This window comes from Pagrus pagrus (assembly GCF_965226575.1).
Source record: "Pagrus pagrus genome assembly, chromosome: 11".
NCBI classification, from domain to species: domain Eukaryota; kingdom Metazoa; phylum Chordata; class Actinopteri; order Spariformes; family Sparidae; genus Pagrus; species Pagrus pagrus.
In genome coordinates, this window is record NC_140195.1 from 30,497,210 (window position 1) to 30,513,544 (window position 16,335).

Here is a 16,335-nt window from a genome sequence, read left to right on the forward strand (position 1 = left end):
CTTGGCCCTTTCCCAACATTCGCCTGTACCTCTCTGGGTTTATTGCTGTGTGTAAATGCCAGAAGACCAAAGCCAAATAAAAGAACCCTAAACTGGACAGCTGTATCCATGCTCTTTAATGGGAACACCAACCCTACACCTTGCCACTCTAACCAGTTAGACTCCTGGAGACAACATCTTCTCTCCTTTTTATGGTCCTTCGAGCCGGATTAGAGCAACAACCAAGGTATGGATCCTACAGCTGCCCAGACTGAGCCTGCCCTCCAATGTGCTAAACAGAGAGCGACACCACCCAGCTTATCTGAGTGACTATGTGGTTGCAACTCTCCCTTCAGAGGGACAAACCCACACCACACAACAGGCTCTCTCCACCCAGAGTCTCGCATGGCCGAAAAACATGCTCATCTCAGAGGAGCTCCAACTCCAGGTTCACACGGTCATCTCGCTCATCCACGGGCAGATTCCCCTCTAATATTCTCTCAGAGCTAGAAACAGCCCAGCTTGAACAGCGAGTGAAAGAAATGGAGCTTGAGGAATTACAGCAGCACATAGAGGAGGATCAACAAATTGACCATGACTGTCAGCGACTTCAAACTCAAGCTAGAGAAGCCCAACAGCTACAAGAAGAAGCCATTACAACACAAGAGTCGCTAACCAGACAGCTGGAGAGGCGATGGCAGCTAAAGAAGAGAGTGAATGAGTTGGAGATAGCTTAGATGGTTACTTCTCTCCTCAGAGAGAAAACACAGGACCCTGGTGGCACCAGATCCTCACCATGTCCATCAGATCATAGCAAGGCAAGTAACCCTGCAGCCCCACCTCTAGTGACTATGGCCCCATCTTCAGCTAACCAACCTGTGGCTCCGCCTCCAGTGATAGTGGCTCCACCTCCTGCACAGTATCCATTTCTTCCCCCACTGTTACAGTCTGCTCTTCCTCCCGCATCCTCACCTTCTAGTTTAGCGCCAAAATTCCCCTCTGAGTCCGGGCTCGTCTGTTATCAACATCCAGGGTCAAACTAGCAGTAGATGCTACAGGTAAACAAGCCGGGCTGTCGCGGGTGCGCGCGCAGCTCAGAGACAGCATCTTCCAGGTCAGTAGTCAACCTACAGACCCCGGGTGTTGACAATAGACGAGCCCGGACTCAGAGGGGAATAGCACTAGCATATCGTAACAAAATATTGGTGAAATGAACTTGTTTCGTGGCAGATAATGCGTTATATAGAGGCTGTGTGTCAGTGCCCCGTCACTCGCATTATATGGATATATCGGCGCTACACTGGATCTAATTTCGTCCGAACAACGCCAAATGACACCAAAGTTATCTGGGTGAGTAAATGATCATATATTTTGCTAGAAATAAGGTCCAGGTTGTAAAAAACGGTAGTTATCCTTTAAACCTGCTCCAGACATCCACTGTCAGAGTCAATGTTGTCGGGTCCAAAGATATGCTACACCGCTGCTTCGTCGGGCCAACTACGCCACCCTTCAAGCTCCTATGGAAGCAGTGTTGCCAAGTCTTCGTAGCACTGAGAGGAGACTCGCCAAAGACCCACAGCGCGTCGTGGTCTATTGTCAGGAGATCCAGAAACTAGAGAAGATGGGCTATGTAGCAGCGGTGCCACCCGAGGCAGCGACATCAACTCCAGAATCCTGGTTTATACCTCACCATATAGTGCGGCACAACAACAAAGACAGGATTGTCTTTAACTGCTCCTTGCAGTATGAAGGAAAGTCTCTCAACGACCTCCTCACTGGACCTGCCTTAGGCCCATTGCTGCTAGGAGTCGTTATTTGGTTTCGGCAGTACCCAGTTGCAGTGAGTGGTGATATCAAAGGTATGTTCCACCAGATACGCCTTCTGCCAGCCAACAAATGAGTCCTGCGCTTCATCTGGCGGGATATGAAAAGGACCGAAGAGCCAAAGATCTACGAATGGCAAGTCCTGCCATTTGGCACTACGTGCAGCCCTTGCTGTGCCATCTACGCCCTGCAGCGGCATGTCCAGGACATGAGTGAGTCCAACAGCCATCTCAGGAGGAAGCGGAGGATCTTGTCAATGGTCTGTGCCAGCTACTCCACACTGGGGGCTTCGAGAAACGTCAGTGGGCTAGCAATGTCCCGGCAGTCATTGAACATCTTCCATCCGACACCAGATCCAAGAGCAGTAAGCTATGGCTCTCCCAATCCAGCATGGATCTTCAGGAGCCAACTCTTGGGCTATGATGGGATTGCATCCGTGACTCCCTGAAGTACAAACACAGACCAGTGGAGAGAACTGGACCCATATTGAGGAGCGTCTACAGGGTACTTGCCTGTCAATATGACCCGCTAGGTTATATTGTACCATTTACCACCAGAGCCAAGATTTTAGTCCAGGATCTTTGGAAGGAACAAATCGGCTGGGATGACCCAATCCAGCCACAGAGCCTTTGTGACAGATGGCTTGCCTGGGAACGGGAGATTCCAGACCTCATGCAGATGGAAATCCCCAGATGTTATGCACCAGCATCGACAGACTCACCGACACCCAGCACAGATCTGCACATCTTCTGCAACACTTCTGAGAGGGTTTATGGGTCTGTTGCCTACCTACATACAGAAGACGCTCAGAGGGAAGTTCATGTCTCATTTGTCCTGGCCAGGTCCTGTGTAGCGCCAACGAAGCAGCTGTCCATGCCACGGCTAGAGCTGAGTGCTGCACTCACCGGTGCTCAACTAGCCAGCGTCCTTCACACCAAGCTCACCTTACCCATCAGGAAGATCACCCTCTGGTCCGACACTACAGTTCTACACTGGATCAGTTTGGAATCTTGCCACTATAAGGTCTTCGTGGGAACACGTGTGGCAGAGATCCAGAGTCTCATGGAGGTGAGCAACTGGAGGTACGTGGATAGTGCGAACAACCCTGCTGATGACTTCACACGGGGCAAGACCCTGAAGGAGCTGTCCCGACCACATCGTTGGCACCAAGGCCCTGATTTCCTACGTCACGCAGAGGAACACTGGCTGACCAACCTATCATCCTATCCAGAGGCAGATGATAGCGAGCTGAAGAAATCCTCCTTCTGTTGACATGTGACTGTCGACACCTGTCCTCAACTACCTGACATCAGCCACTTCTCCACATGGAAGGACCTCATGCAGACAACAGCATGGTCCCTTCACGGGGTGGCCGATCCAAACTCTGGTTTGCCCAGTGAAGCAGCTGACTACATCAAAGCTGAGAATCTCCTCCTAAAACAAGCGCAATTGGAGTCATTTCCAGAAGAGGTCAAAGTGCTGATCTCCAACCGGCCCTTACCAACCTCCAGTCGTTTGGGCTCCCTATCTCCCAAGTATGACAAGGATACAGGACTCCTCAGAGTCGGGGGGAGGTTACGGAGAGCGGAGCATTTAGAACCAGACACCATCCACCCGGTCTTGCTAGACCTAAAGCATCCGCTGACCAACCTTATCATCCAGGATTTTGATGAGACCCTCCTGCATCCTGGACCTGAAAGGGTGCTGGGTGAACTGCGGCATCGGTTTTGGATCCTGCGGGGGAGGGAAGCAGTCAAGAGGTATCAGAGTCACTGCATGCAATGCCAGGCATGGCGCGCTAATCCTTCTGTCCCCAAGATGGTGGATTTGCAACCTGCTTGTTTACGTCTCTATAAGCCACCCTTCTATTCAACTGGAGTTGATTGTTTTGGCCCCTTCACAGTGAAGATCGGACGTCGAACAGAGAAGCATTGGGGCATTGTCTTCAAGTGCATGAAAACCCGCTGTGTACATCTAGACCTCCTGGAGAGCCTCGACACTGACGCCTTTCTGATGTCCCTACGACGTTTCATAGCCAGAAGAGGCAAACCCTTTGAGCTCCTGTCCAATAACAGAACAAATTTTGTTGGTGGAGCCCGAGAGCTACGTGAGGCCTTTGAGGCCATGGTCCCTCACCTGAAGGAACAGTTGGCAGAACAGCAGATTGAGTTCTGTTTCAATCCCCCCAGCGCTCCCCACTTCGGTGGAGCGTGGGAGAGGGAAGTGAGGTCTGTGAAGACTGCTCTCAAGGTCGTACTTAAGCAGCAGTCCGTGCCTGAAACAGTGCTCTGCACAGTTCTTGTGGAAGTGGAGGGCATCCTGCATGCTAAGCCCCTAGGCTACGTCTCATCAAACATAGCTGATCTGGATCCCATCACACCTAGTATTCTACTGATGGGACGCTATGATGCATCACTTCCTCAGGCCGTCTATGATCCTAGTAATTCCCTTGGGAATCATCGATGGAAGTCCTCATTGATCACTTCTGGTCAAGATTCATCGGTCACTACCTGCCTGGCCTATAGGAGAGACAGAAGTGGCAGAAGACCACAGCCAAATAAATGAACCCTGAACCGGACAGCTGTATCTGTGCTCTTTAACGGGAACACCAACCCTACACCTTGCCACTCTAACCAGTTAGACTCCTGGAGACATCTTCTCTCCTTTTTAGCTGTATTACTGTATGTTTTGTATTACTGTGTTTTGTATTGCTGATTTACTGTATGTTTTGTAATGCTGCATTATTGTATGTTTAATATTACTGTATTACTGTATGTTTTTCTGTTTTGTGTGTTGTATTTGAGATACTATGTGATGAAATAAAGAGAAGTTGATTATGTAGTACCGCTAGCACTGCTGCTGTTACTATTGCTTCAACTACTTTTCATATGGCTTTTAGTCCTACTGCAACCATAACATTGCTACTCACTAATACTAGTGCCATTACAACCCCAGTGCTAAATGTAGTGTTACAACTAATATTCCAGCATGGTGACACAGTGGTTAGAGTTATCACCTCATGGGTCATGACACCTTTTGTACTTGAGCTTCAGGGTTAAACCTCCTTCGGTTTTTTCTCATCTCAAAAGATATGCACAAGGTACTGTAGATATATAGAGTACTTTAGGTACTGCCCTGGACCATGACACCGGCCTCAGAAGTGGGCACTGTGCTACCAACTCTCCCTAACAAGCTAAGATATAGGTCAAATAAAGGTGCAAAACAGTATTTCTCGATACAAATGAACAAAATCAAATCACATAAAATAGACATATGCTGCTCTTATATAAATGTTTGTATAAAAATGAGAGTGAAATGCTGGCCTTTGTTTATTCTTGTTTATTAATTTAACTATTCTTGGCCCTTGTGTGTGTGTGCCTGCTTCTGCGTGTGCCTGCTTCTGTGCGTGCGTGAGTGCATGCCTGTGTGCGTGCGAGCAGAGGGGCTATTATCAGCTCTACCATCTGCTCTGTGGTCCATCAGTCACAGGGAGCCAAAGTTTTCTTCTTTTACACAGTGGCATATATGAAGACAGGACTGTTTAAGTTCCAGTTACCCCGAGGGATAAGATTAGGAGGATAAAAGTCTAGGGTACCAGTTACTGTGTTGTAAATTCTAAGCAATGACAAAAACTGTAAAGATTAGTGTATATGTCACTATATGACAATATTACTATAAAAACTATATAGCTGTTGTTACAATGTTACAAATGGGAAAGAACTGATTCGCAATTCACTCTGATGAATAATTAAATAGCCCACAGTGTCAATAATCCCCCAACACCAAAAAATCCACTCACTGTCAATACAAATTATGTTTTTATTGCTAAAAATGCACAGTTCTTAAAATTAACATTGTGCACTGTATCCTACTCGGTGTACATGATTTGTCCATAATTCGTCAGTATAAATCTTGCATGCTGTATATGATTTATATAGACATACTGTATATACATGCCTTAAATGTACATAATCCGTGCACACTTTGTACAAATATTTGTCCAGTATTATTTTTTTATTTCTTTGCACTGCTCATACTGTCACAACTTCACAGCAGTTGACTTCTAAACTGATTAATGGAGTATACTTTTACAGTGTCAGCCATGATGGTGGTAATATACTGTACACAGTAATTTCTTTTCACATTTTATTGTATACAGTTTGTCCTGAACATTCACAATGCTTATTCTTTATTATTCTTATTATTATCATCATCATCATTCCTTACTACATTTGTTCAGATTTTTTGTTGCCCTTGTTCCTATGTATGTCTGTATGTCTGAAAGCAGTGTTAACCAGAGTCAAATACCTTCTATGTGTAGACTTGGCCAATAAAGCCAACTCTGAGTTTCTCTCACATTGCTAAACCTCTTCATATTTTAAAGTTGTTTGTTAATAACATGGAAATTCCCTTGTTCATGAACAGTGTGTTTTTTAATAGTAGACAACTGTCTCTCGTTCTCATTGGTTGATCTGGGACACAGAAACAAAGCTGTGCTCTCTGATTGGCTGATCTCGAGGGCAGCAGTAAACTGTACTGGCTGAAGAATTTGTTCCAGAGATGAATGGCTGAGGATGACAAATAATGTACAGAGTAGCATTTGATTAATTTAGTGAACACTCGGTAAACAGTATGGTCCACTACCAGTGGTAGTAACACTAGAAGCTTAATGCTGCTATGAGCTACTATTACAACTCAGCTAGTTTTATGTTACAGGGTGTTTTACTGATTGGAGGAGTTTGTTTGGTCAGATCCTTCCAAATTCTCCTCCTCCATGTCCCATCCACCAGCTGCTCGATGGCTCTTTAAATATTGACACCGTGTTCGCCTGTGGCAGCCCACGGACCAGGCCGAGGGGCAGACCAGTCCAAGCGGGGCGGCCCTTCCATGAGCTGCGGCCGGCTGCAGCTCTCCTGTGCTCCTGCAGGAGGCAGTGCAGCGGGGCTTCTGTCCATGGTGCTGAAGATTCGGCTGGATCTGTCCGGGGTGCTGAACAGCTCAGGGGACCTGGGCTCAGTCTGAGGATGCTGTCACACTGATTCAGTCCATGCCACTGCCTTCTGGTGCTGAATTGTGGTTGTCTGATACAGCGAACAGAGTCTATCTGCCAGCCCGGAGATGTCGGTGCGGAGGGGGAGGGGAGGGCAGTAAGGTAAGGCTTTATGTCTCTGACAAAGAGCAGTTGTCGGTATTTTCCGTGCTCTAGCTGCAGGCCTTACGGTGGATTTTACACAGCAGGGAGGATGTGATGAAGCGATATGTAGCCTACGCTCCTCCACAGTGGATGTCAGTATGCGTCCGACGGTTTCTTTTCACGGAGAATCATTTCAGCTAGTTCCCATAATGTGCGGACGGTCAGGCTTTAAAAGCCACTATTATCGTCGCTATTTCCGGCCGCTACAATGGCGGCACCGTGTCGATACAGTCTGTTTAGAAGTGTCAACTGCTGAAGACCGGCGGCCTTTGTATGTGCTGTGTTTGTCAGTGTGCCAGTGAAGGAGAGCAGAAAGGCCTCGTCCTCGTTAGCAGCTCGGCCTACATCTCTGCTGTCACAGCACAACAAGCCGATCGCTCTATAGGCTCGATATTCGCATTTATAGTGTGCGTGTGTAATATCTTCTGCTAGGCTAAATGTAGAAGTCAATAACGTTACACATTTAAACCAATGTCAGCGGAGTCTCCGTGATGCCAGGGCCTCCCAGCAGGCATTAAGTCACTTCAAAGCTTTTTGTGGCCCGTGAGCCTGTTCGAAGATCCCCAAACAGCCTGCTGTCACACTGTGAGCACATACCTTTGTGTTCTCACAGCTGGCGCACAATGCAATATGTTCACATGATAGGTCGACATCATGTCTATAATGTCTGTATTTATTTTATTACTTTTCATTTTTTTAAATCTTTAATTAAAAATAGGGAATGCTTTATATGAAAGTCCTTGTAATAGGCGTTAGTTATTTGGTAATAAGTCCTTATAATACACGTATTAACATTAATGAGACTATATAAGTGTTAATAATATCATCAAGACGTTTATTGTTAGATTATAAGATATTTATAAGCTCCTTTAAGAAACGTATTAAATGTTTGACTGCTTAATAGCTTTATGAGTTTATAACAGCATACATATTTATTAAGTAACTTACCTATTATGTCACTGTAAACCTTTAGTAACCTTTGTTGTTGCTTTATTAAGATCAATACATACTTAATCATGCACTTATTAACAGTTAACAATGCTTTTTGCAGCTGGAGGTTTAACAATGACATTTAATGGAAGTCGGTTAAACTCAATAAATGTGTTTATAATGCTATTATACCCAATTATAAGATTCTCATAAGGCTTTTGTTAACAATATTTAGCTGTCAATACACTATTAACAAGCTTTGTTATAAGTGCTTATAAATGTCTTATAATCTATCAATATTATTAATATTACTCTATTATTAACACTTGGTCTCTATTATTAACACTATGGTCTTATTATTGTTAATAAGCTTCTCATAAGGACTTCTACGGGCCTTATTATCTATTAACTAATGCTTATTACAAGGACCTGAATATTAAGCATTGACCTAAAAATAGTTTAATTATTATTTTTTTCAATATTATATTTAATCATATATTTTATTATGGTCTTGAATTCTAGATTAGACTCTTATAATTAATACAATTTCAAAAGATACTTTCCCCACTGTATGTCCATGTCACATAGATCTGCAGTTGTCTGGTGCAATGCATCATAGCGAGACCAAAGCCAAGATGAGCCAAGCCCCCTTTTTATTTTTTTGTCGCCTAAATTAGTTATATACTGTAAGTTGCTGTCTGATGACGGAACAAAGAAAAAACTTGAGGTTTTTGAAAATAAGATATATTTTTTTATCGTGTTCTTTTAGACTAAGACATTGTAACCAATCAAAGAGTTAACTTTTCAAATAGGAAAATTCATTAAAAAAGATACAGTGCTGCTTGAGTAGAGCTATGTGACACCTACACTGACATATTCACACCCAAGGCTCCATGTTTTTTTAACTTTACTTTTACATTAATATCAGATGTGTGGATGCATATGATTGGTTGTCTTTTATATGTGTGTGTGTGTGTGTGTGTGTGTGTATATATATATATATATATATATATATATATACACTGCTCAAATTTTGCACTTTAAACACACATCAGATCTTGATGAACGAATTCTTCAAGTTGAAAATCTTTACTGATATAAATTGTATAATTTGTTGAGAATAAAATGACGTTACACCGATCAATGGAAATCCAAATCACGAACCCATCGAGGGCTGGATTCAAAATCACACCGAAAATGTATTAAAAATGTATCACTGCAAGTCATAATGTGACTCAGTAGTGTGTATGGCCCCTGCATGTCTGTATGCACTCAGACAACGTCTGGACATGCTCCTGATGACTCTGTGGATGGTGTCCTAGGGGATCTCCTTTCAGACCAGGATCAGGGCATCAGTGAGCTCCTGGAGAGTCTGTGGCGGTACTTGGAAGCGTCAGATGCACCAATACATGACATCCCATACGTGCTCAATTGGATTTAGGTCAGGGGAATGTAAGGGCCAGTTAATGACATCAGAGCCTTTGTCATCCAGGAACTGCCTACTCACTGTGGCCACAAGAGGATGGGCATTGTTCTGCACTGAGAGGAACCTAGGGTCCACTGCACCAGTGTAAGGTCTGAGAATTGCTCTGAGGCCATTGAGCTGCTACCGCCTGCAGACTGTAGAAGGGCATCAACCCAGCAGCAGGACAGATATCTGCTCCTTTGTGCGAGGAGGAAGAGGAGGAGCATTGCCAGAGACCTACAAAATGACCTCCAGCAGGCTACTGGTGTGCATGTTTCTGACCAAACTGTCAGAAACAGACTCCATGAGGGTGGCATGAGGGCCCGATGTCCTCTAGTGAGACCTGTGCTCACAGCCCAGCAAGATTTGCATTTGCAAGAAACCAGAATTGGCATGTCCTCCATTGACGCCCCGTTCTCTTCACAGATGAGAGCAGGTTGACACTGAGCACATGTGGCAGGCGTGAAAGATTCTGGAGACACTGTGGTGGACATTATGCTGCCTGCAACATCATCCAACATGGCCGGTTTGGCCATAGGTCAGTGATGGTCTGGGGAGACATATCCTCGGAGGGTCGCGCAGACCTCCATGTCAGTGGTACTCTGACTGCTGTTAGGTACCAGGATGACATCCTCAGAGTGATTGTCTGACCTTACACTGGTGCAGTGGGCCCTGGGTTCCTCCTGGTGCAGGACAACGCCGACCTTGTGTGGCCACAGTGTGTAGGCAGTTCCTGGATGACAAAGGCTCTGATGCCATTCCCCTGACCCAAATCCAATTGAGCACCTATGGGATGTTATGTATCAGTGCATCCAACGCCACCAAGTACAGCCACAGACCCTCCAGGAGCTCACTGATGCCCTGATCCAGGTCTGGCAGGACACCATGTGACCCATCAGGAGCATGCCCAGACGTTGTCTGAGTGCATACAGGCACACAGGGGCCATACACACTACTGAGTCACATTATGAGTTGCATTAATAAAATTCAAACAAGTTGGATCAGCCTGTGATTTCAAATTTTTACTCTGATTTTCAGTGTGATTTTGAATCCAGCCCTCGATGGGTTCATGATTTTGGTTTCCACTGATCGTTGTTGCATCATTTTGTTCTCAACAAATTATACAATGTACATCAGTAAAGATTTTCAACTTGATGAATTCATTCATTAAGATCTGATCAATCGATCAATCAATCTTTATTTGTAAAGCGCCAAATCACAACAAAAGTCGTGTTATATCTTTGGAAACTTTTCCTCTAGAATGATATCACTTCTGTAGCGTTAAAAAAAAATTGAATTAGCAGAGGCAGATTTATCTTGGCCTTTGGTTGCTAGTATGGGTCAAGCCCACACAATTCTGGATTCTACATTTCCCATCATGCAGCTCAAGTGTCTTTTTTTTAGACCCTACCTGCCTGCCTTGTAAATGCCCACAAACTGTATTTCAAACTCCACACCACAAGTTCGTTATGAAGGCTTTTCCCTATGATGTCATGCTAAGGTAACCCTGATGATATCACTATGAGATCATATTGGTTATTTTCTCAGACTTGACAAAGCTCCTCTAGAGCCACAGAGAACATTATACAACTCTTTTTGCAGACTCATCGTTTTCACAATGACGAGTAAACTGGCCATCATCTGTAAAGTAATTATTTTTCATCACTATCTCACAGGAACAGGGTTGCTCTGGTGTGTTTCATCCAACAGAGAATGAGCTCAGAAGTCGGACACTGAGCCAACAGTGGATGAGAGAAGAGCTAATCAACCGGAGAGGACGAGCATCAAAGTATCTATCTATCTATCTATCTATCTATCTATCTATCTATCTATCTATCTGTCTAACTGTCTGTCTGCGCTGTACTTCATCACTTCTCTTCATCTTGCTTATATCTTTCTTTTTGTTCAGATGAGCCAAGACACTACAGAGACACGAACACGAACCCGCTCCAAAGGTATCCGGGGTCAGTATAGACACAAACACAAACACAAACACACGCACAGAGAGAGAGAGCATGACTGGTTTAGTCTTCTTTTGAGGCCAATACGATACTGACTTAAAAGTTACAAGGTATATTTATTGTCATTTTTTAAAACACAAAGGTTTAAAAAGTCCTTTGGCCTACATCTATTTCATAAAATGGAGGGCTGATAATGAATTGAAGAGTCTCACAGCCTGGGGAATGAAGCTGCTCTGTAGTCTGGTGGTATGGCAGCGTATACTTCTGTATCTTTTGCCAGACGGCAGCAGGGTGAACAGACTGTGGCTGGGTGGGTGTTGTCTTTTAGTTTCCTTTGTTCTCTGTGCAGACATCTCACGTCACCAATGGCACTGATCACTTGACAGTGAAAGCATTTCACTTGCATTTGCAACGTAAAATAGACGAGCGCAAACTGTAAAATGTAATTAGGAGCATGTGTGCAAATAGAAAATTCAGCCCAAGAAGCATTAGTGCACTTTTGTATTCAAAATATGTTGTTCTGCTTGTAAATATTACCTTGTATTCCTTTATTAAGGAAAAACGCATCATTTGGTTGATTTGATTTCCATTGGGCCCCTAGATTTCTTTATTTGCTCCTAAGTTAGGTTGGTTTTGCTGACACTGAGCAGTAGATTGTTCTCTTTTCACAATTCTGCTTCTTAGGAGAGGGCAACTCAACTATTTGCTCAACAATTGAAAAAATAGACCTTTTAAAGGTGGATTATGCATAGCCTTTGCACCAGTTTGTTGTGCACATCACTACATCAGTCTTATAAACAGTTAAGCACTTTCTACTGTACAAAGTTTCTGTATTGCACACTCATTTTTCCATATAGGGCATAGACCAATATCAACATCCCTCCTATTCTACTCTTTTTCTGCTGCATTTCCTTTCTGTCTAATACTACTATATATCTACAAAGATAATCAAAGTGAATAACTGACATGTTTATCATTAGGTCTCTAAAATGAAAAGCCTCAACCTGGACCAAAATAACAGCAAAGAGATTACATTATCCATAATATCCATCTGTGTAGCTTTAGCTTTATACTTCTCAAGTAGGTGGCCAGGTTGTTCCTTTCTGGGTTGAATTTATGTTTTTGGAGATGGTGAAAGTCAGGTGATGTAAATATTTTGGATGACAATCATTCACAAAATTACTGAAGTTGCAACAAACTTTGTAGCATAGTAAACCTTGTTTCTATCGTTTTTCTGGGTGCATGTCATTTATTTAAGCAGTAATAAATTGGATTAATGAAATCACATTCAGTTCGTTTAAATGCTTGTAATTAAAAAATGTGAACGAAGCAAGAGTCTTGGAGCTGTTTAGCTTCATGATGATTTAAACTGAAATCTCCTCAGAATTCTGAGTAAAGTATGCTAACCTGTGATTCAGATTCCAAGGAGAAATGTAGAAAATCAAGTTAAAACAAAACAAAAAACGCACAAGTATTGCCTGTCCACTACAATTAGATTTTTCTATTAGAATTGGAAATATGCGATTTATAAGACCAACAAAATCGCATACTGACCTGCATGAAAAACACTACTTCATCCCTCACTGACAACTTCCGTTTTGACCACAAAAATTCCAATCGGGCGAAGACGCAACCCAATTGGCAGAATAAATGAATGAATGAATGAATAAATGATAAATGTTTCTTTATGTTGCAACTTTATGTTCATTTTACTTGACTTTTCTATTTCTCTCTTGTCATAACGCTTTGCTTATGCTCTGGTTAGGCTTAGGCACAAAAGCCCCTTGGTTAGGGTTTGGAAAACATCATAGTTTGGCTTAAAATACCTGCTTTGTTCATCAAGATCACAGATAGAGATGGTGCGACTTCCCGCGAAAAAATAGCTGGTTTTAGTTGCCATAAAAATGTCTGGAAATATCTCCAGGTGACCTTAAAAATATCCAGTGGTGTGACGCAAACTGTGCTTGCATGTAATGTGAGCATTATGTGCCACATTTGGTACAAATGTCAACTTGGACGTATCTGTGGTTTGCAGAAACATTAACTTCTAACATTATATCCTGGCGACTGGGCTGCAAATTTTTTTTGTTGATACTAGTGCTCGGTTCCCTGATTATAATTATTAAAAAATAATAACAGTGGCCTCATATAATAACTCCAACCAAGAAGGCTCTTGTCAAATCTGAGGACAAAAGGGCGAGGGCTCAAGTCAACTTTTGGGCTCTATCTGTGCACATGCTTGCACTGACCTGATGTTTCATGTTGCATATTCATTTAATCCATGGCAGGATTAACATGTTGACCACACACATGTGACCCACACATGGTAAGAGATCTGAAACCAACAAGGACTCCAATGTTGGATGACTATCTGGCCCCACGCTTGCTGTGTTATATGAGTTTGTGTTAAATTTGATTATATATACACATTACCATTCAAAAGTTTGGAATTACCGGCTAGAACATATTGAGACACAAAGATACCACCTTTTTCATTTTCAATTTTTTAAAGAAAAAAGCTTATCTTGAGAGCGTGCACCCAAGTGCTAAGCCCTTACTGCAGCAGCTTGGGTTTGACTCCAACCTGGAGCCCTTTGTTCCATTTCATCCCCCCCCTCTCTCTCTCTTTCTCTCTCTCTCTCTCTCTCTCTCTCTCTCTCTCTCCAGCATTTTCCTGTTAGGAAAAATAAAAATCTAAAAAAATTGCTCTTCTGAAAACTTCAAAATAGGAACAGACAGTTACTCTAGGGTTAGCACTAATGAAATAGAGTGCAAGCAGGGATGACGTATTTTTGGAGGCTTTCCCTTAAGTTAGCATTGCCCTGGTTCCCTTGACAAAAAGCCTATGGGATTTTTGGCGATTTTGGATTACTGCTGAAATTTAGTGGCAAACACAAGTTTATTTTACAACATGTTTTGTTCAGCAAGATAATCTTCACAAATGAACATGGCTTTTATGATCTCCGAGGCATAAGTGTAATCACCAGGAATAAAAAGCTAACGCAGGCTATAAATGAAAAACATCACAACGTCACCACCACCAAGCTTCCTACATACTATACAGACTTTAGCATACATTGATCAGTCTACAAGTTGTAAAGTTAGAGTTGGAATACTTTGCATCTAAAGTCGCCTGTAAAGATGGACTAGTGAGTAGATGAGTCTCTGTGTTCAGTGAGATGATGTTTAATGTCCCCGACAACCTCTGTAGTCTCATTTAGACACTTTTGAGCAACTGCCTTTTTTAAGACATGTATATGCTTTATAAAATAGAATATTTACTGATGTATTTTATGTCGTAGAACAAAACATGAAAAGCTCTTAAGCTTTGTTAACCACAGACCTTATTTCAGGCATTCAACTGAAAACACATTCAAAAAACCCATTGACTGCGATGGAACTGAAGTACAAAAACATTAACTTATTTCCGGGTTTTAGGACTCAGTCCCATGGCACTCCATAGGATATGGGAATATCAACTGAACATATTATGAACTGACATGTCAGAGTTAAACCTGTTAAAGATATCCTCAGAGGAGACTGCATGGCCCAAAGAAAAACAGGTTGCCAAAATATTGAGAGACAAATTGCAATAATTCATTATAAGGCATTATTGAAGGAAAGAAGAAAAATATCAATATATCAGGTGAATTGTAACTTTAGTTAGTTAGTGTACATTCAATGTTAAGAAAAACATTCTGACACATGGCCCCTCTACAAGTGCAAGCACAATCATTTTGGTTGCTATTGTTACTTTGGCAAATTAATAGTCTCTTCGGGTCCCTGGAGGTCTGTGGCCCCAGAGCAATTGTGCTCTTTGCCTGGTTCATAATCCAGCCATGCTGACAAGACTTTTGATACACAGCACAAAGATTCTCAAATTAAAAACATTATTGCCGTTTTATACCCAGAGAACTCATGTGACTTTTATTTCTGCATTTAATGATTCTCCTGCCTCTTTGCTCTCAGTTTCGTCCGAAGTCGTGGGACAAGAGATGAAGCAGGAGTTAAGGTGAGCGATTCTAGGCTTTGCAGCAGTTGACTCCATAATGTTTGAAGTGTGTCTTTGTGTGTATATGACATGTGTATTTGCTATGTGCCAGTAGCAGCTGTCCCACCCCAGGATGTGATGGCAAAGGCCATGTCAGTGGAAGATACTCACGACACAGAAGGTAGGATTATGTATATAATGTAATGATAATGTATTTCATCGTTATACACAACAGTTTGTTAGTCATCGAGCATGAACACATATATATATAATGCTAACACAAGAGAGACTGACCTGTAAAGGGATCACAGCAGCCACAACAAAATCTGTGAGATAGGTGCGCAGATTAATTCAACATGTGGCAGATGGGTTAACTTTGAACCTTTACTAGAACTGACATTTATGAGTTGTACTGAAAGATTCTTTAGTTAATGAACTCATTAGTTTGATACAAGGAGGTACAATATCCTGTGTTTCATTGTACCATACATACAGATTTGGCATCGTGGCAGGTGTGATCTCATGGTTTCCTAGTTTTACTTCATGTCTTGGAGTGGACAGGAATGATTAAAACTGACCTTCACTGATCCACCAATGTGGGCCAGGGACATAAAGTGGACCCTTCTGTACTTCCTACCCCCTACCCCCTGCCCTTGCTGTAACCCTATCCATCTTCATTTTGATCTCAACAACACACCTGTCAAGTGTCATTACTGTATCTTGCATGGTTGTGGCGACAAAATCTGTCAAAAGTACTTCGAACTGCTTCTGTGGTAGGTCCCACTGTGAAAGGCATCTCCAGGATCACATTTTACCATGATGATACACACACACACACACACACACACACACACACACACACACACACACACACACACACACACACACACACACACACAGATATTGATTCGTTTCAATTTCTGTCCCCCAGAGGAGTGGCTGCTGTCAGTAAGCACAGCGGATGTGAGAGAAATCCTGCTGAGAGTGAATA

At 42.8% G+C, this 16,335-nt stretch overlaps 1 protein-coding gene across 11 annotated transcripts in view; it reads left to right on the forward strand.

Moving 5' to 3' along the window:
• Positions 1–6,398: 6,398 nt before the first annotated feature.
• The window catches only part of LOC311265696 (myelin transcription factor 1-like), a 42,299-nt gene continuing 32,362 nt past the window's right edge, over positions 6,399–16,335 (forward strand). For 4 of the 11 annotated variants that reach the window (XM_084367622.1, XM_084367626.1, XM_084367617.1 and 1 more), the window contains exons 1-5: positions 6,399–6,955; positions 11,069–11,181; positions 11,302–11,356; positions 15,323–15,365; positions 15,457–15,525. In XM_084367622.1, coding sequence (XP_084223748.1) covers positions 11,302–11,356; positions 15,323–15,365; positions 15,457–15,525 — 167 coding nt within the window. In that variant the 5' untranslated portion in view covers positions 6,399–6,955; positions 11,069–11,181. Of the gene's footprint in view, positions 6,956–11,068; positions 11,182–11,301; positions 11,357–15,322; positions 15,366–15,456; positions 15,526–16,335 lie in introns of those variants that run through there. The other 7 variants (XM_084367616.1, XM_084367625.1, XM_084367623.1 and 4 more) reach the window with 6 other exon arrangements.